This window comes from Rhinatrema bivittatum, chromosome 9 (assembly GCF_901001135.1).
Source record: "Rhinatrema bivittatum chromosome 9, aRhiBiv1.1, whole genome shotgun sequence".
NCBI lineage: Eukaryota > Metazoa > Chordata > Amphibia > Gymnophiona > Rhinatrematidae > Rhinatrema > Rhinatrema bivittatum.
The window spans coordinates 162,271,270-162,297,695 of NC_042623.1; the positions used below are offsets into that span (position 1 = coordinate 162,271,270).

Here is a 26,426-nt window from a genome sequence, read left to right on the forward strand (position 1 = left end):
GGCACGGATTTGCCTGGAATCCGCTGCACCAGCTTTACCTGTGCCTCTTCAACAAACGATCAAAGGCTTTTTCTCACCGATAAATGTATCGTCGCCGGGAGGACGGTCCGCTGAGTCTCCGAGAAGAGAACATACTTCGGAGCTTGGACGCACAAACATCTCTTAGCCCCGGCGCCCCTGAGACTCCCCCCCCCTCTGACCTGCATTACCTACCCGACACGAGCGGGGCCCCTAAGCCAGGAAGTGGCTGCAGTTGCGCTAACGGCAGCGGCTGTAGTCGGAGTTATGGAGGCGGATGAGTTTGGCAGAAACGCTGTGGATCCGGAGAGAGTTACATCAGAGGAGCGGGCCAAAATGGAGGAGTGGGCCACTCTGGGAGCGTGTGCTGCGACTAACCTCCAAGAGAGGGTGATGGACTCGGCAGGCGAATCCGAAAGGATTACTGAGGTTTGTCGAGAGAGCAGGGTAAGCATGAACCTCGGTTCTAAATTAATAAAACCTCAAGAAATAACGCTTGAAGCTGTGTGGAGTGCTCTGATGATATTAGAGAAATTGATATCTTCTCTTACCTCAGTGATTATGAAATCACAGAAAAGTATACAAGAAATGGAACCAGTTCTAATTCAGCATGGATTGAAAATACAGGAATTAGACTCAAAGATTATTACAGTACAAGAAGTGCAGACAAAATTGATTCAGAGTGAACTTATTGCTTCAAAGAAAATTGAACACACGGAAAATGCCCAAAGATATTTAAATCTAAGGGTATTGAATTTTCCTCACATAAAAATGATTCCTCTGAAAGATCAATTTAAAAAATGCATTATGGAGATTCTACAAATACCACAAGAGGCTGTTCCACCAATTTCTAATATTTATTATGGCTTTAAGAATAAAGAAGATCATATACCTCCAGCTAACCTACCTCAGAATAATTTAGATCTTTCAGCATTCCTGGAAACTTCAATAGAAGAACAGATTGATTACCATGGAACATTGTTGATTTCCTTTGTATTTTCAACAGATAGAGACCATATCTTGAAACATTTTCTTTGAAATAGGCAAAAATTGTACATAGGTCATAAGAAATGGGTCTATCCCGATCTTACAAAAGCAACACAAATATGTAGGAAGAAAATGCTTGAACTGTCAAGAGGCAAGATAGGAGCTAGAATTTCAATCAGATTCCCATGCAAATGTGTTTTGAATATTAATAACACTCATTATATATTTTTTGAGGTCTCTCACTTACGTTATTTTTGGGATAATTATAGATTTGAGGCTAATGACCCCCAGTAAAATCCAGGGTAATAAGTAATGTTACAAATAACCTCCTTGATATGCCTTTTTTTTCCCCCTTAATGGTTTGTTCTCATTAGATCTTGGTTCTCCCGTATGTGCCTGTTTAAATGATATTACAGTTATGGTTATGGGAGTTTAAAACTTATTTGTTTTTTTATGTTTATTACCTAACTGGTGGTTAGTGCAGTTAGTGTAGCTGGGTTCAAAAAAGGTTTGGATAAGTTCTTGGAGGAGAAGTCCATTAATGGCTATTAATCAATTATACTTAGGGAATAGCCACTGCTATTAATTGTATCAGTAGCATGGGTTCTTCTTAGTTTTTGGGTACTTGCCAGGTTCTTATGGCCTGGATTGGCCACTGTTGGAAACAGGATGCTGGGCTTGATGGACCCTTGGTCTGACCCAGCATGGCAATTTCTTATGTTCTTATGTTCTTAACTTATGTAGTCCTTTGGAAAAGTGAGATGAAGAAATAAGTTTGTAAAACTGTAATGATATCTTCCTATGTAAACTGTTAAGATTAAAAATAAAAAAAAAACTGCACCTGCTATTCATACGGGTAGCTGAGCAGGGGCAAAATAAAATTGACTGTATGTGCACTGTTATCCTTCCAGGCCTACAGGAACCTCTTTTTTGAATGCACTTAAAAGTATGAGGATGATGAAACCGTATGTACTTCTAGCTGCATCTGAGAAAAAACTAAAAAGTCATGGGATAGGAGGTGATGTCCTTTTGTGAACTGTAAGCTGGTTAAAAGACAGGAGTAGGATTAAATGGTCAGTTTTCACAGTGGAAAGGGGTAAACAGTGGAGTGCCTCAGGGATCTGTACTTGGACCAGTGCTTTTTAATATATTCATAAATGATCTGGAAAGGAATATGATGAGTGAGGTGATCAAATTTGCGAATGACACAAAATTATGCAGAGTAGTTAGTTAAATCTCAAGTGGATTGTGATGAATTGCAGGAGGACCTTGCGAGACTGAAAGACTAGGCTTCCAAATGGCAGCTGAAATTTAATGCGGACAAGTACAAAGTGATGCATATAGGGAAAAATAACCCATGCTATAGTTACACAATGTTAAGTTCTATCTTAGGAGTTACCACCCAGGAAAGAGATCTAGGCGTCATAGTGGATAACACATCGTTGGCTCAGTGTGCTGTGGCGATCAAAAAAGCAAACAGAAAGTTGGGAATTATTAGGAAGAGAATGGCAAATAAAATGGAGGATGTCATAAGGCATCTGTATCACTTCATGGTGAGACCACATCTTGAATACTGTGTGCAATTCTGGTTGTCACATCTCAAAAAAGATATAGTTCCACTGGAGAACGTGCAGAGAAGGGTGACCAAAATGATAAGTGGCATGGAATGGCTGCCCTATGAAGAAAGGCTAAAGAAGTTAGGGCTGTTCAGTTTGGAGAAGAGAAGACTGAGGGGGGATATGATAGAAGTCTACAAAATCATTAAAGGACTTGAACAAGTTAATGTAAATCGTTTATTTACGCTCTCAGATAATGGAAGGACCAGGGGGCACTCCATGAAGTTAACAAGTAGCTCATTTAAAACAATTCAAAGAACATTCTTTTTCACTCAGCGCATAGTTAAGCTCTGGAATTCAATGCCAGAGGATGTAGTTACTGTTACGCATGCCGCCTGCAGAAGACCCGCGGCGTGGCCCTCTCACCATCTTGTGTGGACTCCAGTTCTTGGTTTCTCTTCACTGGCGGTGGTGGGCCGCCAGCTCCAACCTCGGGTCGCTTCTGGTGCTCCAGCTCTGCCATGGTCCCCAGTGTTGCCAGCCAAGATGTCCCTGCTCGTCGGGCCTCTCTGCGTGGCCCGCGGAGAGATGCTGCCATTGGCGCCACGCCCCTCCCTAAGTGCGCGCGCATCACTGATTCTTTTAAAGGGCCTGCGGCGGGAACCTGGCTGCGGCTCCGGATGCTGATGTCAGACTCTTCAGCGTATATAAGCTCAGGCCTTGCTCCATAGCGTTGCCTTTGCAACAGGTCTCTTCCTACTCCGAGTACTCTTTGCTGATAGAGAATCGTCTCTACGTCATGTTCCTATCTCCTGTGGTTCCTGGTTCCTGTCTTCCTCGTTCCTGCCCTGTCTATGTGTTGGACTGACTTTCTGGATTTCGACTCGGCCTTGGCTTATCTCCAACCCCAGACCCTTGCTACATCTGACTACTCTTCAGCCTGTCTCCAACCCTGGACCTTTGCTACGATTGACCACGCCTGCCTTCTCCATGCCCTGACCACTGCCTTGATTGACTACACCTGCCTTCTCCGTGTGCTGACCATCGCCTTGATCAACTACGCTACAGATTATTCCGTGTCCAGAGTTCTACATTGCTTGCCACGACCTTCGCTTGTCACCAGCCCGAATTCCAGCTCTTATAGCCTAAATCCTGGACATGGACTTACAAGGCTTCGGCCTTTCTTTGCTTAGGCACCTCCAGTTCCCTTCTGTTCCATTGGTGCCTGAGTTCCTGTACCGAACCCTGTCCAGGGTAGGACTACGCCACCTATCGACTGCTGTCTCTGGGCTGAAATGCCTTAACTCACGAACCAAACTCAAGGCCCACCTAAATCCTGCTGGCACTGGCACTCAAAGGCTCATCCCGCGGGGAACGAGGGCTGGTATAGGTGAAGCTCCAGCGGACTCTATCTTCAACCCACTCCACCTGCCGATGGTGGGGACCCGTAGGTCCCTACCTACAGGTTGCGTCAACCCCACCTTGGCCCAAGGGTCCACCTCTGATGCAGCAGTTACATCAGTTAGCATAACTGGGTTTAAAAAAAGGTTTGGATAAGTTCCTAGAGGAAGCAATAGTAGCTTGAGATTTATTTAATGTTTGGGTACTTGCCAGGTACTTGTAACTTGGATTGGCCACTGTTGGAAACAGGATACTGGGCTTGATGGACCCTTGGTCTGACCCAGTATGACATATCTCATGTTCTTATATTTATATTTATGATGTGGGGAGTTTTCAGTCAGGGCATTTTACCCATGTGAATGGCTTTGAGAATTGTCCTCCACATGATTCTATGTCAGAGCTTCCCAAACCTGTCCTGGGGACTCCACAGCCAGTCAGGTTTTCAAGTATCCATAATGAATATACATTAGATACATTTGCATATATTGAGTCTCCGTAAAATGCAAATCTATCTTATGCATATTCATTATGGATATCCTGACCACCCGACTGGCTGTGGAGTCCCCAGGACAAGTTTGGGAAGCCCTGTTCTGTGCTCTCTATTTTTATTCTTGGTAACCCTTTCAAAGAAGGTTTAGCAAGGATAAAAATCTTGTTTTTTGGAAATATCATGATAAACTTGTGTCTGGAGGTAAGAGGATTCCCATATTTATTTATTATTTGCTTCAGAGCAGATTACATTCTGGTACTGTATTTCCCGATCCCCAGAGGGCTCAAAATCAAAATTTGTACCTGAGGCAACAGAGGGTGACGTGACTTGCCCAAGGTCACAAGGTGCAGCAGTGGGATTTGAACACTGGTTTACATCCTACTGCTCTAACCACTAGGCTATTCCTCCACTCCACAAATAGTGAAGCCCCAAAACTGGCAGGAGAAGGCAGATGTTAATGGCTAGAAATTACTCTAATTATATGAGCACAGCATCTACATTCTCTATCGATGGCTGCTATTATTCTCTTTTTGCAACATCTAGACCAGGTGTGGCCAACTCTGGTCCTCGAGAGCCACAATCAGGCCAGGTTTTCAGGATATCCACAGTGAATCATCCTCATTATAACATTAAAACAGAGGTTCTCAACCCTGTCCTCGGGACACACCTAGCCAGTCAGGTTTTCAGGATATCCACAATGAGCATGCATGAGAGAGAGCTGCAAACACTGGAGGCAGTGCATGCAAATCTCTCGCATGCATATTCATCGTGGATATCCTGAAAACCTGGCTTGTTTGTGTGGCTCTTGAGGACTGGAGCTGGCCACCCCAGATCTAAACTTCTGAAATATTTTAGCACTGGCAGCACTGATCCCATTATTAAAAAAACAAAAAACTTTTGGACTGGCACAGTGGCTCAGGTGGCAAGTATTATGTTCTGCCACATGGAAGGTCCCTGTTTCGATCTTCAAGTCTTCCTCTCCCCAGGTCAGTTGGGGTTGCATTAAGGGGCATTCACAGCTCCTGGGGAAAAGGGAGACAGGCATTGCTTAAGGGTGACATCTAGTGGTTGGATTCAGAGCTCATGACTGCAGGGAGGGAGGGAGCCCTGGTGCATGGCCGCTGGACTGTGACTGTCACTGCAATAAGCAAATTGGGTACTTTGGGGGGGGGGGAGTGGATATAAAATAGGGAAAAAATCCCTAGGTAGTTGCACATGAAGGCTCATGATACCAGATCCTGGTCCTGTTTCCAAATGAGCCGGAAGTACAAAGGAGTGGGAAGAAACAGCCAGGTCAAAAAAAAAAAAAAAATTAAAGTCCAAGAAGGGACAATCATCAGCCCATAGTGCAAAATGCTGTCTTTGACACTGATGGTAGCCAAAACACCACAATTATCCCAATACCAGAGACAATCCTGCAGAATAGTTTTAGAAATACATAGCAGCTGCTACTGGTGATAAAGAGTCGAAGGCAGCCCCATTATGGTGGGGGGAGGGGGAGGTAAATGCATCTAATTTACGCGGCTAAATCTACTCATGTATTTCTTGAAAATATGTGGGTAAATTCCGATTTATCTGGCAAAATAGCGCTTTGCTACTACTTATCCGGATAGGTTCCGAGTTATCCGGCTAAGTAGCGCCACTTATTCGCTTAAATTCTGATTTATCCTTCTATCTGACTTAGCCACTATTTAGCTGGATAACTCAGAACGTACCTGAAGAAGAAGTGCAAAAATATATTTGCTCATTTTTTACATGCACGTGAATGTTCCTGTGTACATTTACATGTATTTAAAACCCGCATACATCATATAAACACAGATTATAAAATACGGGAGCAATTTTGAGCGCCCATATATATGCCTATATGGGCACCCAAGTGCACATTTTAAAGTTATTCTCTTAATGCAGGTAAAAGGGCTTTTGAAAATTGCTATGATATATGTTACATTTACATTTTCCTTTGAATATTACTGTTACACTTTTTAAAATAAAAATGTAAGTACATAAATTCTGAATCCATCCAGTCCCTGCCCCAAGAATGCCTCTCTTGATGTACACGTAAATGTATGTGCACAAGACATGTTTAATGAATAAATGTACATGTACATCAGGCAGGCAATTTTGGAAGCGTTTACTTGGGTAAAGTTTTGCTTTCCTATATTAATGGCTTTGAAAACTTCCTTCTGAAAGTGTGACTTCTCTGAACTTTACAGAGTGAAGAAGCAATAATATTTTGTCCATAAAGCATTAATAGGTACATTGCAGTTATGACCAATATCCTTGTTATATGTTTGTATGTTGGTACAAGGAACATGCTCTTTTCCTGTCTCCCTCAAACATTCTTCTGCCCCTCCCTCTTTCCCTTTACAAACATTGTCTCTTTTTTCATTCTTTCCCTCCCCAAAAATCGTGTTCGTTCTCCTCTACAAACAACACTTCTCTTCCCCTCACCCTTTTATCTCTCCTGCCCATCTCAGCACTTAACCTCTCAGAGACAGTGGAGAGGAAAGCTGATCAAGGGGACTCTCTACGAAGTTAATAAGTAGCAGCACATTTAAACAAATCATAGAATGTATTTTTTTTTCACTCAGTGCACACTTAAAACTTTGGAAATTGTTACCAGAAGATGTGGTGAAAGCTGTTAGTGTGGCTGGGTTTAAAGGGTTTAGACAAGTTCCTGGAGGAAAAAATGCTATTCCTGGGATTGAGTAATAGCAATTAGATCTACTTTATGGGATCTGCCAGGTATTTGTGACCTGGATTGGCTACTGTCGGAGGCAGGACGCTGGGCATAATGGACTTTAGTCTGCCCCAACATGGCAATTCTTATATTCTTAAAAAATCCGTAAACCATTATTAGCTATGTAGACTGTTCATCCTTAGTTATGAGCAAGAAGAATTGGATCTATTCTTTGGGATCCTGCCAGGTTCTTGTGACCTAGATTGGCCACTGTCAGAGGCAGGATGCTGGGCTTGATCGACTTTTGGTCTGACCCAATATGGTAAATCTTATAGCTTATGTTCAGTAATACTCTTTCTTACATACACAGAACTGTAAAGCTGAAATGGTAAAAACTATTTTTTACTCTTAGGGTGATTCAGTTGCAAAGTGTGCCCAATCAAAACTGGAGAGGCAACAGCTATAAAACCATTTTAGATATCTTGATTCCAAGCAATTAACATGTGTAGTAGCAATGTGAACAAAATAGGTTGCTATTGACACAAGAAGATAATTGAATCTGATCGATACTAAATCAGATCTTAATTTTGTCCATAAAACTGTATCTTGGGGACAGAAAACCAATGAATTATAATATGGCTGCATTGCACTGCAATTTGGACAGTCCCTAAAAATAAAGCACAGATGTATTACCAAAGGTCTTTTATGGTCATTTGGTTTAACGCAGCGAATGAAGTATGGCTGGCAGCTATCCAGGATCTTCATCAGCTGCTCCAAGGACTGCTTAAACTGACTGCCAAGAGTTGGCAAATGCTTTTCTGTATCAGAGACCTGTAAAAGAGATGATGGGAATAAATACAACTCTTAAATCTACCACATTCCTTCCTCAAACACTGTCTGCGTAGGCTGCATTTTACAGCTCTTGTTAATATACAGATGCCCATAAAGAGGCATTTCAAAATGGCCTTCTCAAAAGCCCACCAACTTTAAAAGCCCTACCAGTACATAGCAGTAAAATATAGCATAATACTCTGGGGAGGAAACAGGAGTTCTCCTAAGTGATTCCAAAATAGGTCCAAAATAGATCCTCAAAGTTTGCCCACCCAGTCTAATTTACAAAATATCTACAATGACTATAAATGATATATACAGTATTTGCATATATGTATATGTGCATATAATTCATGTATATTCATTAAGGATATCCTAAAACCAGATTTGCTGGTGGGCCTCGATGATCATTTGGGAATCTGCATGCCACGCATCAAAATCAGAGAGAATTCTTTTTTACCTACAAGTTACTTTTGCTTTTTGAGTTATACAGAAGAACTGTACAACTGTAGTATAGGTTCAGGCAAATCTATTCCTGGAGTGCCACAAACAGGTCAGGTTTTCAGGATGTCCACAATGAATATGCATGAGATATATTTGCATACAATGGAAGCAGTGCGTGCAAATATACCTCATGGGAGTCAACAGAACTTCTGCACCCTTTGATGCAGGAAGGGTTGAGGAGTAACGAGTGATGTAAGGGACTTCGGGACTTGAAGTCTGAAAGGGGTAGCCATCGCTTCACAGAAAGGTACCATTGGGCCTGTGCTTCTTCGCAAGGGAGGCCCGGGAAAGGAAATTCTGCCAGAAGAGGATTTCTGTAGAAGAGTGATGGTCTGGGACCAGGGATGGGGCAGGGGCCTGAGAGAGAGGTACTTAGACCTTACTGGACAGAGGTCAGGAAGAGTCCCTCAGCTGTCACAGAAGACAGTGCGATTTGAGGTGGGGAAGCTCTGGAAGGGAAAGAAGCCTGTGAGAGTTTTAAATAAGGATACGTTTTTTCTATTTGAAGCTCATCTAAGAGAATGGAGTTGAGTGAAGAGTGAAGGTATCCGCCTGACTGAGTTTCATTTTTTTGAGTGCTGTGTTCTAGATTTTTTTGTTGAACCTGCTCAACAACATCAGTAAAGACTTTATTTTTTTTTTGTTTTGAACAACCTGATTGTTAGTGTGGTGATTTGTGGAGAGAGATTGGTTGTACAAGCAGAAGAGTCTCAGAGTGAGTAAAACCCCATGTGGGATCCCCAGGAGGTCACTACTACCTCCCCGAGTCGGGAGTGGGTAATTTGCGCGCCTGCTGCCTTCCTTGGATGTGGTAGCCTTTTCTCAGGCTCCCTCTCCGGAATCGAACCCTGATTCCCCGTTACCCGTGGTCACCATGGTAAGCACAGAAAGTACCATCGAAAGTTGATAGGGCAGACATCCGACTGTATCGTCGCCGTCACGGGGACGTGCGATCGGCCCGAGGTTATCTAGAGTCACCAAAGCGGCCGGAGGTCATGAAGAGGGTACATGGGGAGGGATCCCCTGAGAGAGAGGGGTTGAAGCTCCCTACAAAGTGCCAAGACCCTGAAGGATGAGTCATACCTGGACCCAGCTTGCATGCTGGCTTCTAAAATGTGACCAGACTCATAGAGCTAAAAGATCTGGTAACTTCCGCCAGTTTGTCTCCAAAGCAGGAGATGCATCTCAGCCATTGACTCTTATCACAAAAGTTTTAAAGACTGCCCCTGCTCTGAGGGACAGAAATTGATCAAAACTGAAGAGACCTTGTAGTTAATTGGTTAGGTGAGGAATTATATTCTTCAGCAAACTTCAGAGACTGGAACTTTTGGGTTTTTTTGCTTGCATAACCAATAAATAAGTAACGTCACGTCTAACTATACAGTTGTCTGTTTAGGAATGCAGGATACTCACAGTAGTCTTCTGGGGTTTATCTCTGGGCTTTGTTTTACGTAGCAGGATAAAAGTACACTGAATATGTCATCCTTGATATCAGAACTAAACATAAAACATCTCTCAGTCACAGTCTTTAGTAATTAATCTACCAGTAGTTAATAGATTGGGTCCACAGAACAGTTACTTCCACACAGGTACTCACAGAGATATTCAGGTTCAGGTCAGAATTCCAGGTTGCTAGGTTCAGGGTCAGGTTTCCCAGGTTATTCACACATATACTAGGTCCAAGGTGCTTAGATTCAAGGTTCAAGATACTAGGCTAGCTTTCAGGATGCATCCAATCAGACTTAGCTTGGTTATGGAGTTTCACCTCCAGGATCCTTGACCCTGCCCAACAATCCTTTTGACTTCCTAAAGAACAATCCGAATCTTCAGGGATGAAACTGACAGTCTGGATTTAGAGCTATAGCCCTTTTCTGGAATGCTCAGCCTCTCACTGAGGGAGCCACATGGTGGCTCGGAGACCCCAGTTCACAACCAGCCCCTTTTAGCCTTACGGTACTATTTGCATACTGCCAGTTTTCTACTGCATGTTCCATGGACTTAAGCTTTACATTAGCAGGCATGTTTCTGCAGAAACTGAAAGTAAATTGCTTGTGCTTGCTTCAATAACCTCTCTATACATGCTCTTTTCACTGTGAACTACTCTTTTCTGCATTTTACCCCTGGTCAGTGTAACTGAGCAAAGTTTGTTTTATGAACTGCAGAGTTTGACAGCCTGTCTGTCCAGAGTGGCAGTAAGAAGGGACAGAGCGGACTGGTGACTGAATTTTCATCTCAACACTTGGATAACTATGCTTTGGAAGTGAAACATTAGGTTGCTCCCCTCTGATGAGAACCTATGTTCATACTCTTGCTCTCTTGGAAAAATTCATGTTATATTTTCGGTTGTGACTCCCCTCCCCTTTTGGCCAGATATACCCAGAGATGGGTTATATTTGTTTTTATGTCAGGAGGGAGGGTGGCCAGCCAGATTTAGGCCTGCTATTGCAGCATCTATTTGGCTGGCTAGTTTGGCTAGCACTGAAAATCAGCATTAGCCATCTTTCTCTCCCCTCCCCCCCCCCCCGACATGCCCAGAATTTGAGTGGTTAAATTTAGCCACTTATGGGGATACATGTGGCCATTCAGCCTGGTCAGTTTTCTTATTTTCTACAAGAATCAATGCATATCAGCTGGAGTTAAAAGAAACACCAGTCATATGGGAGCCCACAAAAACACAGGGAATTAAAGGCATTTACAAACGTTTGTTCCTGGATGACAGTGGTAAAACAGTGGAAGATGGCCATTTTTCTACTTGATCCATAATGTGGCAGAAGGAAGAAGAGAAGGGGATGGGTCTGACCTTGTGAGGCTGCTCAGAACTGAGATGCCGGATGCTCAGCAGCCCCTGAGAAGAGCTGGACTTGACTTGGAATATCTGCTTTAGGAACTTATTTTTGGAGGAATGAATGAGAAGTAGAACATTCGACTTCATCATATCACGATTTTTCTCTAGGAAGCCTAAAGGTGAAGCAGAAAAAGCCAAGATTAAAAATTGGAGTGTAACATAGAAACATAGAAATGACGGCAGAAACAGTGACTCAACAACAACTGAAGAGCATCAAACCAATAGTGTCAGCAACATATCAGTGATTATTTAGTGATGATATTTTTTTCCCCTACTAAACCAGCTCAGAGCATGTCACAAGCCCATTCCAAACAATTTTATAACATGAGAATTCATATTGTATAGAAACATATCAGCAATACTCAGAAAATATCAGCAATACAATCATCACATTCAGAGCATATTCATATCAAAATCCCACCTAAACAAAACCCAAAGTATAATACCCCAATAAAAACAATGCTCAACCCACCTCTCCAATATAAAATATCCCCTTCCTTACCCATATTTTCCAGCCCTATCTCACTGAGCACTGTCAACACCTGATCCAATGAATCAGTATTCAAAGAAATGCACTTGCAAAAAGCCACATCGCTTTGCTTTTTTGTGAAAGGTCAAATTGTTTAATTCAGAACGCAGTCCTACAGGCAAAGAATTCCAAAGAGAAGATGCAACAAAACTCAAAGCCCTTTACCTAGTGGAGACCAACTTTATCTCTGCAAGACCAGTCAAGGCTAGCAAGGCTTGCTGTGTGGAACAAAGCACCCTTTAGGGATGATAATTCTGCAGCAAGTCTGACAAATATTTGGGTTCACCCCAATGTACCACCTTGAACACAATGCACAAAGTCTTGAACACAGTCCAGCAATCAACAAGTAACCAATGGAAACCCACCAACAGAGGGGTAACAGGATCATTTACCCTTATTCCTAACAAGTAACCAATGGAAACCCACCAACAGAGGGGTAACAGGATCATTTACCCTTATTCCTAGCAGTAGTCTAGAGGTCATATTTTGCAGAACTTGCAATCATCTAATGTTCTTTTGGGAAATCCTGATACAAAGGCATTGCAATAATCTATTTTAATAGTCTCTGTCAAAACCATCGGAACTGTCAGATCATCTATTTATCTATTTATTTATTTGCAGCTTTTTTTATACCGACATTCGTTTTAGTAACATCACATCGGTTTCCATTTAAAATAAAGGATAGCAATGGTGCTTTACAATTGAACAATTGAGATAATTAGAATAATAAGCAAGCTAGTTTCATCTAAACAGTTGAGATAGAACAATACAAGCTAGTTAAATCAAAAATAACAATTGGGGTAAATGATCAAAACACATATTAAATAAAGTGGGATAAAATACAAGTTGCAAACAAGTTGAAAAATTGGGATACTTATATGATTAAAGCACATAATAAATATAGTGAGATGAAATACAAATTGAAAACATGAGCGGAAAATTTCGTATATGTAAAATAGGAAGGGGATTATCAAGACAATTGAGGGTACAAGCTGGTTAAATCTAAGGAACAATTGGGATAGTTATATAATAAAAAACCCCACAAATATTGTGGGACAACATAAGATGAAAAGATGAGCAAAAAATTGAAGCTATGTAAATTAGGAGGTAGATTATCAAGATCATGCATAATTTAGCGAATGCTCCATGTGCTATTTCACTAATAGAAAACTAAAAAATTATTAACCAACTTTAATTGGGAAACGGCATACAGATTGACATTTCCTTTCCTATTGCTGATTTGGTTTTTGTTGGAAATTATTTACGTTCTTTTTTGAGTCGTGTTAGATTGAGTGAACATGGCTGGAACGGAACCATTGAAGACCTTGAATTTTACAGATGCGGATTTACAGGCTTTGCTCACTAGACAATCTGACTTTCAGACTGAAATAGAACCAAAAGAGGATAAATGGGACTTGCTATTAAAGTTAATGCAGCGATCTGTTCGCACGATGCTGCATGCTGATACACTATTAGAATATTGCCGTTGCCAACGTATCCCAAGAGGGCTTCGCGTTATCAAAGCCCCCCACCTATATAGAGAAGACTCTGAGTTTGTTGAGAATTGGAATGCCATTCTCAACAAATGTAGTCTAGATCTGATGATCTGATAATCATCAGAACGGCACAAAAATGTGAGACAGAAATTCAAGAAGAGATTAATACAATCAAGGATTCCCTGGCACAGACAGAAGACACTTCTGTATACACTGATCAGCTGTTAACTATACAAGAGCAGAGTGATAAATTGAGAGGTGAGATCAAAGCATTCAAAATACAAAAACTTGAACGGGATGCAAAAGATTATACCACAGGGTATGTCTATCCATGGATGATTGAGGACAAGAACAAGGATAAGACGGAAGGACGGAAGGTCACTTTTGACAACAATAGTGATGGTTCCTCTGGAGATGATTATCAATCACGACGTCCAACAAGATGGAGATATAATAATTCGTCTGATGAAGAATCGACATCTCGACCGAGAAACACTTCTGGTCCCCAGAATCAAAATCAAGATACGCGTTTTTTAGCGTCAAGAGGACGGTCAGGACGCCGTCCGTACCGCGGCCGAGGCAGAATCTGGAAGAACGATCCAATATCCAGACAAACCCGATCCCAAACCAACAGGAATGCTTAGTGTTGAACCTCTCTAATAATAATGTGTCCTCCACACAGCTGAGGATTCTCAACAAAGGTTTAACTTTTGTGCCGACTCCTGTACCAAGGCTTTTTGATTTGGAAGTTTCACTATACAAATTTGTCAGGAAGCTCTATATCAGGCATTTTTTTGTTGATCAACCTGTCACCATTGATATTTCTGTGTTGAAAAATCCCTCTGTATGGATTCCACCGGGTCCACTGGATCCGATTATCTACTCGTTTCATCAATTGGTTTTGAGACAATTACGTCACCAATTTACTTTGAAGAATCATTTTTGCAATCTAACATCAGAAGAATTTCGGGCAATACGAGAATTGAAGGACAATTCAGAATTAATCATAAAACCAGCAGACAAAGGTGGAAAAATTGTCCTGATGGACAGAACACAATATTCAGCAGAAGTGAACCGCCAGCTTTCAAACAGAATATTCTATCATCCCTTGCAAGAGGATCCGACCCAGGCCTTATTACAAGAGATTGAGGAGATAGTATCAGAAGGTGAAAATGCCGGGTTCCTCACTGCAAAAGAGAAAAATTTTCTGATAAAAAAACATTCCATGGTTCCGTTGTTCTACCTTCTGCCAAAGATTCACAAAAATGTAAACAACCCACCAGGGAGACCAATAGTGTCCAGTAGGAATTCGTTACTTGAACCTTTATCCCAGTTTATAGATGCTTTTTTAGCCCCTCATGTACCAAACTTGCCATCCTTCATTCGAGACTCTCAACACATGATTACCTTTCTGGAAAATCTTCAATGCGACACTAGTGACCTATATTTAGTCACTTTAGATGTCGAGTCCCTTTATACATCAATACCGCAGGATGAGATGATAGAGATTGCTATGTCATATTTTGAATCCAGAAGTCGTCCACAGCGTATACCTTCGCAATTTTTGAAATCTCTTCTACAAATAGCTTTAACCAAAAACTATTTTGCATATGAGAAACAATTTTTCCAACAGGTTTGTGGCACCGCGATGGGTGCCACTATGGCCCCAGATCTAGCCAACCTGTATATGGGTGCTTTTGAGCGTAAATGGATTTCTGATACTCAACCATTTTTTCAAAATATTTTTACATGGCGTCGATATATAGACATTTAATCACTAAACAGAAGCAACCACCTCTCAGTAAGTTATTCACACAACAAAAGTGAAAACACTCTAGAGAGGGAAATAGTTTTCAACTATTTACCATTAATCAAAAGACTAGACTAGAGACAATATCATAGGCAAAAAACGCTCACACTGAACTCTCAATCCGCTGTCTCTCGCCCACATAGGGCCGCAGGCAGTAATCAGCCTGTGAGCTCAAAAAGTTTTTTTAATCATCTATTGTCTCTTGTCTACCCAACCCATACTCCAAAAAACTTTTTTCAATATTGACCATTTAAAGTGCAAATTGTACAAACAATTAATCTAATGTGTTATAACCGGCTGGTAACCCACAGTTATCAATCCAAAAAATATACTTAGCCACTATGTGGTCAAACAATTATCAAGAATCGATCACTTGTTCAGCCCCGACATGGTCCATGTTTCGACTCACGACGAGTCTTTCTCAAGGGGAATGAAGATAACGGATCACTGTATCACCGGTAAGCTAATTTCATTATTTAGTTCCTGTAAAATAACATAAAAACATATCTGAATTCGAAAAAAAACACACAAACACACACTGCAAGAGAATTACTCAAATAACATTTGTTCCAACTGCGCATAGCGGCTACAAATTGAAAATTAACCACAAGTACTCCCTACCAATCTAACAGGTCGCCCAGCATGAAAACTCACCAAGCCGCCGGACTCATATTACTCCAATTTTCAACATGGCGAATCACGCCTTCGTTAAGTCTGTCTGACTTAGACGAAGTTTAAATAGACCGCTAAGCTCTGAAAACCGGAAAGAACATAACTGTTTTCCGGTTGACTACATTGTTTGCTAGAAACTACAAGTCCCGGCATGCCTAGTAAAACCATGACCGCCATTAATCTACATAATGCACAGCCCAATTGTGACTCAAACAGTTAGAAAACTGACCAATCAATTTCTTTGTTGAGCCCTTTCGGAATCACTGAATCAAAAAAGTATATCCATTTTTGTTCTCTTTGTGTTAAGAAGAGATCAAAATTACCTCCCCGATTGCTCGGCACAGGCTGTTCAATACCCGCAAATCTCAAATCTGCAAACGTGTGATTGTTCTCAATACAATGCTGAACACATGGTGCCTCCAACCTGCTCCTAGTGATAGCACTACGGTGTTCAATCATTCTTGTCTTGAGACATCGCTTGGTTTTCCCAATGTATAATAACGGGCAGGGGCACCATAAAGCATAAACCACCCCCCTGGATTCACAAGTTGTAGAAGCTGACAATTTAAAGTTACCTTTAATAAAAAATGGCAACTTGTCCCCATCAAATGATTGATCACACACAGAACATTTCATACAGGGTCGATGCCCCACGCTGAGCTCAGTGCTCAAAATGTTGTTACTTATCTCATCAGAAAAATCTGAATGTACAATCAAATCACGAATGTTTTTACCCCGTTTGAACGCAAAAATTGGAAAACATTGGAAACCTTCATGCAAACTCAATACATGCCAAAATTTTTTAATCACATTTTGTACTCTGTAAATTTGATTTGAAAAAGGTAATACACATATCATCCTGCTAGTGTCTTGGCTTTCTCGAGTAGGTTGAAGCAATAAATCCCTATTGATCCAGCGGGCACGCTTGTATGCTTTTTTAATGATTCCTAACGGGTAACCCCGTTGAGCAAAGTTTTCCATCATGACTCGTGCCTTCATTTTATAATCAAATATATCTGAGCAAAGACGTCTAAGTCTCAAAAATTGGCCATAAGGTAAGTTGGAACGTAAATGAAGAGGATGACAACTATCAAACCGGAGAATCGTGTTCTTATCTGTCGGTTTTCGATAGATCGAAAATTGGAATCCTGACTGTTGAATGCTAATAGAAATGTCAAGGTATGAAACATTCTTTTTGTCAAAAACAAAAGTGAAACTCAAATTGGCATCACAATTCTGAAGCCACTCCATAAAGGCTCTGAATGTCTGTTCATCCCCTTCCCATACCACCAGGATATCATCGATGTATCGCCGCCATAGTTTCACATGTTGGCTAAAAGGATTGTTTCCCAAATGTTTATTTTCAAAGTCTCCCATGTACAAGTTTGCGACATCTGGCGCCATAGTGGCACCCATCGCTACTCCTTTGGTTTGATGGTAAAAAACTTTGTTAAACATGAAAAAATTATTCCTTAAGGCCAATTCTGCTAAAGTGCTCACAAATTCTGCTGGAATACGATTGTAATAATTGGCTGTGTGAAGTGTACTCTTGATAATATTAATAGCCTCAAGTTGCGGTATGTTAGTATAAAGTGATACTACGTCAATGGTAGCTAACGCTAACAACTCATTAGGAAATAAATCACCTGTGATGTTATCTAGTTGTGTCATCAAATCTGTAGAATCTCTAACATAGCTCGGTAACTGTTTTACCAAGGGAGCCAAGAATTTGTCAACAAAAATTGACAGGGGTTCTAATAAAGACCCTCTCGTTGATACTATCGGTCTCCCTGGTGGTTTATCAAGGGACTTATGTATTTTAGGTAATACATATAATACAGGTGTCTTAGGGAAATCTACAATCAAAAATCGTTTCTCTCGCATTGTAATCCAGAATTTTGTGAAAGCCATATCAATAAGAGAATCTATAATGGACTTCAATTCAGAAGTTGGATCTATATCTAATTGGGTGTAATATGTGGTGTCTCCTAACTGTCTCATAACTTCTGCGCAGTAATCTGCAGTATTCATAAGTACAACTCCCCCGCCCTTATCGGCTGATTTGACAATAACTGAGGCGTCTTTAGCTAGTGTTTTCAAAGCTAGCATTTCAGTAGAAGAACAATTATAATCTGTATCACAAGAAAAAAATTTTTTCTTCCTCAGCTCATTCAATACCAAATCTCGAAAAGTCATAATAGACGGCTCCATAGGGCCCGGGGGGCACCACTTGGATTGTGGCGTTACAATCGATGTGTCTAATGTACAAATCTTGTTCTTTGAAAAGAAAACCTTAAGCAACAAACTCCGAATAAATTTATGAAAAAACTTTTCAATCTCGAACAGGTCACATCTGATTGTAGGCACAAATGAAAGTCCTTTTTCTAACATGGCCGTTTGTTCCATAGACAGCTGAATATTTGATAGATTTATTACCGTGGATTCTGCTCCTGCTGGGACCGAGTTATTGGACGTGTGCGGGACGTCGTGTTTCCCGTCCCTGAACTCCATCCCGTAGGGTTCTGGTTTTTTTGATTCTGAAATCTTACTTTTCTATTTTGTTTGAAACCAGCAGATTTTTTAGGATGATCACCATTATCCTTTTCTTCCCCCGAAGAATCTGAGGAAGAACTTGAATTCTCAAAGGTCCGAGCTTTGCGATTACGGTTCCTGGTATAATTAGGCTGCATCCAAAAATATACAGGACCCTTCTGATAATCCCTTTCGTCTCTCATGAATTTCTCCATTTTTGACTCCTTCAGCTGTTTGGAAAACGGTGTCATAATATCATTAACCTCAATCGACTTCTGTTCAAAATCAGAAGCAGACATGTCTGATTTAGCAGTATCCAACAACTGACTGATCTCTCCTTTAATAGTGTCACCAGTAATTTTTGCTTGTTCTATGATCGCCAACATCAAATCAAGCGAACACTTATTTAATATCTGGTTCCATTTATGTAAAAACATACTGTCTTCAGTATATAGCAAAGGTTCTTTATTTATACGGAGCCCCCGCGGTATACGTTGTATTCTACAATATTCAATAAGTGTACTGCCATGCATCTCTGTTCTGACTAACCGTTTTTTCAAATTCAAAATCTGTGTCCACACATCTACAGAAGTTGTCACCCCCTCCGGTATAGAAAAAAATGAAGGAGTATCCAAAACCTCTTGCAAATGTGTATGCGTAAAACTAAAAACATCCTGCCAGTTGGATGCCATGGTCTGAAGTTAAAAAAGCTTCAAAACAGATATTGATATTTAATCACTAAACAGAAGCAACCACCTCTCAGTAAGTTATTCACACAACAAAAGTGAAAACACTCTAGAGAGGGAAATAGTTTTCAACTATTTACCATTAATCAAAAGACTAGACTAGAGACAATATCATAGGCAAAAAACGCTCACACTGAACTCTCAATCCGCTGTCTCTCGCCCACATAGGGCCGCAGGCAGTAATCAGCCTGTGAGCTCAAAAAGTTTTTTTAATCATCTATTGTCTCTTGTCTACCCAACCCATACTCCAAAAAACTTTTTTCAATATTGACCATTTAAAGTGCAAATTGTACAAACAATTAATCTAATGTGTTATAACCGGCTGGTAACCCACAGTTATCAATCCAAAAAATATACTTAGCCACTATGTGGTCAAACAATTATCAAGAATCGATCACTTGTTCAGCCCCGACATGGTCCATGTTTCGACTCACGACGAGTCTTTCTCAAGGGGAATGAAGATAACGGATCACTGTATCACCGGTAAGCTAATTTCATTATTTAGTTCCTGTAAAATAACATAAAAACATATCTGAATTCGAAAAAAACACACAAACACACACTGCAAGAGAATTACTCAAATAACATTTGTTCCAACTGCGCATAGCGGCTACAAATTGAAAATTAACCACAAGTACTCCCTACCAATCTAACAGGTCGCCCAGCATGAAAACTCACCAAGCCGCCGGACTCATATTACTCCAATTTTCAACATGGCGAATCACGCCTTCGTTAAGTCTGTCTGACTTAGACGAAGTTTAAATAGACCGCTAAGCTCTGAAAACCGGAAAGAACATAACTGTTTTCCGGTTGACTACATTGTTTGCTAGAAACTACAAGTCCCGGCATGCCTAGTAAAACCATGACCGCCATTAATCTACATAATGCACAGCCCAATTGTGACTCAAACAGTTAGAAAACTGACCAATCAATTTCTTTGTTGAGCCCTTTCGGAATCACTGAATCAAAAAAGTATATCCATTTTTGTTCTCTTTGTGTTAAGAAGAGATCAAAATTACCTCCCCGATTGCTCGGCACAGGCTGTTCAATACCCGCAAATCTCAAATCTGCAAACGTGTGATTGTTCTCAATACAATGCTGAACACATGGTGCCTCCAACCTGCTCCTAGTGATAGCACTACGGTGTTCAATCATTCTTGTCTTGAGACATCGCTTGGTTTTCCCAATGTATAATAACGGGCAGGGGCACCATAAAGCATAAACCACCCCCCTGGATTCACAAGTTGTAGAAGCTGACAATTTAAAGTTACCTTTAATAAAAAATGGCAACTTGTCCCCATCAAATGATTGATCACACACAGAACATTTCATACAGGGTCGATGCCCCACGCTGAGCTCAGTGCTCAAAATGTTGTTACTTATCTCATCAGAAAAATCTGAATGTACAATCAAATCACGAATGTTTTTACCCCGTTTGAACGCAAAAATTGGAAAACATTGGAAACCTTCATATAGACGACATTTTTATTCTATGGCGAGGGACAAGAGAATCATTTGCAGATTTTTTGATTTGGTTAAATTCGTGTAATCAGAGTTTACACTTTACAGCTTGTTTTCAAGATGAGAGCATCACATTTTTTGACATCACTATTGTAAAGACATCGAATGGTTTTAATACATCAGTCTATAGGAAACCAGTTAGCAGCAACACGTTCTTACATTTTAGCAGTGCCCATCCGAGACGTCTTAAGGAGAATCTACCTGTAGGACAATTCTTCAGAATTCGTCGCTTATGTTCTTCCCAGGAAGACTTTATTAAGCAAGCTGAAATTCTGAGTGACCGGTTCATACAGAGAGGCTACCCTAAAAGATGTGTACGGCGAGCCTTTCTCAGAGCTAAATATACCAACAGGGACTGGTTGTTTCTTCCTAAAGTCAAACAAACTGAAGATGATGTACTGATATGTGTTGTACCTTTTTCACCAATGGCATCAATCTTTAAGAGTTTGATACACCAGAATTGGCAAATTTTGCAACATCATGGTGAATTCCAGTCACGACCGAGATTCACATACACACGAGGCTCTAATCTTAAAGATCAACTTGTGCACTCAGATTCGACCATCCCCCTACAAAAATCTACCACTGGTTCACACACAACATGTGGGTCTTGTTCTGTCTGTGCAAATATGCTAGTGACTACTGTTATTGAGTTCTATAATCCACCAATGTCAGTCCCACTAAAACATAACACTACATGTAGATCCTCTGGTGTCATCTATACAATTCAATGTCCTTGTAAAATGACATACGTTGGCAAAACGATCAGACAACTTCGGACCCGCATCATTGAGCATCGTTCAAGTTTGGCTACACAACGTGAAACTGCACCTATTGTATCGCATTGTCTGAATAATAAACATAGCTTTGACGTTTTGCAGGTTTGCGTCTTGGAGCAGATTTCCCCTCATTGGCGTGGCGGTGACCTCAACAAACAGCTGTTGCAAGCCGAACAAAGATGGATTCACTATTTGGATACTCTACATCCAAAGGGTCTGAATTCAGAAATAGAACTTAATGTTTTTTTGTGAACGCTAGCATGATACTGACGTCACATAAGTCTTGTTCAGAACTAACTTGATAGTGACGCCACCCCTGACGCTGACGGATGCGTTCCTGATTGGTTCAGCTCTCACTTAAATATCTGCATCTGTGGTCAAAATGGTCTCTGTTCATTTCAAGATGTCATGAGACGAGGTCGTCCTGTTTTGAAGGTTTGAGCTTCCGCTGATCCCAGATAAGTGGTTTATTTATCGAATTTTAAATATTTAAATTACTATGTCTATCATTTTTCAACAGAGTTAAATGCCGCTTGACAAAGTTTTATATTTCAAGCTCCTGATGAAGCAGCATAAGCTGCGAAACTTCGGTCGGTTGTTGAGCTACTCTTGAACTAAGATCTGACTTTGTCAACACACTGCGTTTTGAGAAAACATGCTCTACGAGGAGTGAACTGTGTTGGAATAGATTACTGCACATTTGTGAATTTATTAATGATTTAATGAAAAGCTTTAGTAATAACTATATAACAAAAGAATATCAAGGACTGCCGCAAATGATTAGAAGTCCGGGCGGCTTTCGTTTGAAATATCATAAGAAAGTACACGCCGACAGGCTTGCTGATGCGGCTAGATATAGATATATATATATATAAAAAAAAAAAAAATAGAAAACTAAAAAATTATTAACCAACTTAATTGGGAAACGGCATACAGATTGACATTTCCTTTCCTATTGCTATTTCACTAATCTACATTTGCACGGAAAATGAGGAGTCCAAAAAGAAATCCGGGTTTCTCAACTGCTTCCTTAGGCCTGAACCAAAGGGAATGTTCCCAGTGCTCTCCCTTCCCTACTCAGCTACTACAGCTCAGTCATTTCTCGGTTCAGTTTAAGCTTATTTCTCTCAAGCCACTTGGCTACCGCATCCAAACAATTAATAAGGTTAGAAACAGCTTGAATAGGTTTCCTGCCTCATTCACCCACAGCTGAATATCATCTGCAAAAAGATGACAGCCAACATTAAAATCCTCATTAAACTGAGATAGTGGGACTGATATACTGTAAACATTAAACAAAAAACAGGAGGAAAAACTGAATCCCGTGGTACACCACAATCAATTTTACCGAGGCCCGTCGGTTCATAAATCACAACTAAAGAGTACAAATCAAAAATATCCAAGTATTGCAAATATCAGTTACCAGTAACAGCCAATGATTTGCAAACAACATTATAAGGGGAAGAGAGGCAGAAGTCCTTATAAAGTTTGATGATCTCATTGTTGAAAACTGGTGGCATATTGTGATGAGCAGTGTGAGAGTGAGTCCTTATTGCTGTGGCACAGTTGAAACAGCCTCGTAGGTAAACCCATGAGGCCTACACCAACAATTGGCGAATGCGCCCTGAAGCGGGACAGACTGGAGCTTCCACCTATCAGCCACCTCCCCTGCAGGTTGAACCCTTGGGTTCTGGCAGCTGGGCCCCAAGGGCAGTAGAGAGACCAAGAGCTCCCTGGGGTCAAGACAGGCAGTAGACTGGAGATACTGGAAACAGGCCAAGGGTCGGGGCAGGTGGCAGACAAGCATAGACAGGATACAATGCAAGAGGGCATAAGAACATAAGAACATAAGAAAATGCCATACTGGGTCAGACCAAGGGTCCATCAAGCTCAGCATCCTGTTTCCAACAGTGGCCAATCCAGGCCATAAGAACCTGGCAAGTACCCAAAAACTAAGTCTATTCCATGTTACCATTGCCAATGGCAGTGGCTATTCTCTAAGTGAACTTAATAGCAGGGAATGGACTTCTCCTCCAAGAACTTATCCAATCCTTTTTTAAACACAGCTATACTAACTGCACGAACCACATTCTCTGGCAACAAATTCCAGAGTTTAATTGTGCGTTGAGTAAAAAAGAACTTTCTCCGATTAGTTTTAAATGTGCCCCATGCTAACTTCATGGAGTGTCCCCTAGTCTTTCTACTATCCGAAAGAGTAAATAACCGATTCACATCTACCCGTTCTAGACCTCTCATGATTTTAAACACCTCTATCATATCCCCCCTCAGTCGTCTCTTCTCCAAGCTAAAAAGTCCTAACCTCTTTAGTCTTTCCTCATAGGGGAGTTGTTCCATTCCCCTTATCATTTTGGTAGCCCTTCTCTGTACCTTCTCCATCGCAATTATATCTTTTTTGAGATGCGGCGACCAGAATTGTACACAGTATTCAAGGTGCGGTCTCACCATGGAGCGATACAGAGGCATTATGACATTTTCCGTTTTATTCATCATTCCTTTTCTAATAATTCCCAACATTGTTTGCTTTTTTGACTGCCGCAGCACACTGAACCGACGATTTCAATGTGTTATCCACTATGACACCTAGATCTCTTTCTTGGGTTGTAGCACCTAATATGGAACCCAACATCGTGTAATTATAGCATGGGTTATTTTTCCCTATATGCATCACCTTGCACTTATCCACATTAAATTTCATCTGCCATTTGGATGCCCAATTTTCCAGTCTCACAAGGTCTTCCTGCAATTTATCACAATCTGCTTGTGATTTAACTGCTCTGAACAATTTTGTGTCATCTGCAAATTTGATTATCTCACTCGTCGTATTTCTTTCCAGATCATTTATAAATATATTGAACAGTAAGGGTCCCAATACAGATCCCTGAGGCACTCCACTGTCCACTCCCTTCCACTGAGAAAATTGCCCATTTAATCCTACTCTCTGTTTCCTGTCTTTTAGCCAGTTTGCAATCCACGAAAGGACATCGCCACCTATCCCATGACTTTTTACTTTTCCTAGAAGCCTCTCATGAGGAACTTTGTCAAACGCCTTCTGAAAATCCAAGTATACTATATCTACTGGTTCACCTTTATCCACATGTTTATTAACTCCTTCAAAAAAGTGAAGCAGATTTGTGAGGCAAGACTTGCCCTGGGTAAAGCCATGCTGACTTTGTTACATTAAACCATGTCTTTCTATATGTTCTGTGATTTTGATGTTTAGAACACTTTCCACTATTTTTCCTGGCACTGAAGTCAGGCTAACCGGTCTGTAGTTTCCCGGATCGCCCCTGGAGCCCTTTTTAAATATTGGGGTTACATTTGCTATCCTCCAGTCTTCAGGTACAATGGATGATTTTAATGATAAGTTACAAATTTTTACTAATGGGTCTGAAATTTCATTTTTTAGTTCCTTCAGAACTCGGGTGTATACCATCCGGTCCAGGTGATTTACTACTCTTCAGTTTGTCAATCAGGCCTACCACATCTTCTAGGTTCACCGTGATTTGATTCAGTCCATCTGAATCATTACCCATGAAAACCTTCTCCATTACGGGTACCTCCCCAACATCCTCTTCAGTAAACACCGAAGCAAAGAAATCATTTAATCTTTCCGCGATAGCCTTATCTTCTCTAAGTGCCCCTTTAACCCCTCGATCATCTAACGGTCCAACTGACTCCCTCACAGGCTTTCTGCTTCGGATATATTTAAAAAAGTTTTTACTGTGAGTTTTTGCCTCTACAGCCAATTTCTTTTCAAATTCTCTCTTAGCCTGTCTTATCAATGTCTTACATTTAACTTGCCAATGTTTATGCTTTATCCTATTTTCTTCTGTTGGATCCTTCTTCCAATTTTTGAATGAAGATCTTTTGGCTAAAATAGCTTCTTTCACCTCCCCTTTTAACCATGCCGGTAATCGTTTTGCCTTCTTTCCACCTTTCTTAATGTGTGGAATACATCTGGACTGTGCTTCTAGAATGGTATTTTTTAACAATGACCACGCCTCTTGGACATTTTTTACTTTTGTAGCTGCTCCTTTCAGTTTTTTTCGAACAATTTTTCTCATTTTATCAAAGTTTCCCTTTTGAAAGTTTAGCACGAGAGCCTTGGATTTGCACACTGTTCCTTTTCCAGTCATTAAATCAAATTTGATCATATTATGATCACTATTGCCAAGCGGCCCCACCACCGTTACCTCTCTCACCAAGTCCTGTGCTCCACTGAGAATTAGATCTAAAATTGCTCCCTCTCTCGTCGGTTCCTGAACCAATTGCTCCATAAAGCTATCATTTATTCCATCCAGGAACGTTATCTCTCTAGCGTGACCCGATGATACATTTACCCAGTCTATATTGGGGTAATTGAAGTCTCCCATTATTACTGCACTACCAATTTGGTTAGCTTCCATAATTTCTCTTAGCATTTCACTGTCCATCTCACCATCTTGACCAGGTGGATGGTAGTATACCCCTATCACTGTAGTCTTCCCTGATACACAAGGGATTTCTACCCATAAAGATTCAATTTTGTATTTAGTCTCATGCAGGATGTTTATCCTGTTGGACTCTATGCCATCCCGGACATAAAGCAGGTCCAGGTGGCAGGCAAGCATAGACAGGGTTTAATGCATGAGGTCAGGTCCAGGCGGCAGGCAAGCATGGTTAGGTTGAAAGGAAGAGGTCAGGTCCAGGAGATCAAGCCAAGGATGGATGAAGGCATATAAGAGTCACTGGATGAGATAACTGGGCAAGGCAAGGCTGGACAACAGGAACAAAGAAACAAGGAGTCAGGAACAATCAGGGATGCAGGAGCAACATGCACTGCTCTAGGCAGGAGACCCATTGCTGAGGTACTGATGGAAGATCCTGGAGAGCCTTATATAGGGGAAGGAGCTGATGTCATCAAAAGGCGCCACGGGGACTTTTCCCGCCATCGGTCCTTTAAAGCTTGGTGTGTGCCATGTGCGCGCACGTGGAGAGACCCAGGAAGGAGCAGGATGGTGATGGC

At 41.0% G+C, this 26,426-nt stretch overlaps 1 protein-coding gene across 3 annotated transcripts in view; it reads right to left on the reverse strand.

Annotated features, from left to right (window-relative positions):
* Window positions 1-26,426, reverse strand: part of MYO7B (myosin VIIB) — a 280,227-nt gene that overhangs the window by 148,877 nt on the left and 104,924 nt on the right. For all 3 annotated transcript variants that reach the window (XM_029615689.1, XM_029615690.1, XM_029615691.1), the window contains 2 exons: window positions 11,271-11,428; window positions 7,829-7,966 (listed from right to left, as the gene is read on the reverse strand). In XM_029615689.1, the coding sequence (XP_029471549.1) occupies window positions 7,829-7,966; window positions 11,271-11,428 (296 nt within the window). The remainder of the gene's footprint in view (window positions 1-7,828; window positions 7,967-11,270; window positions 11,429-26,426) is intronic.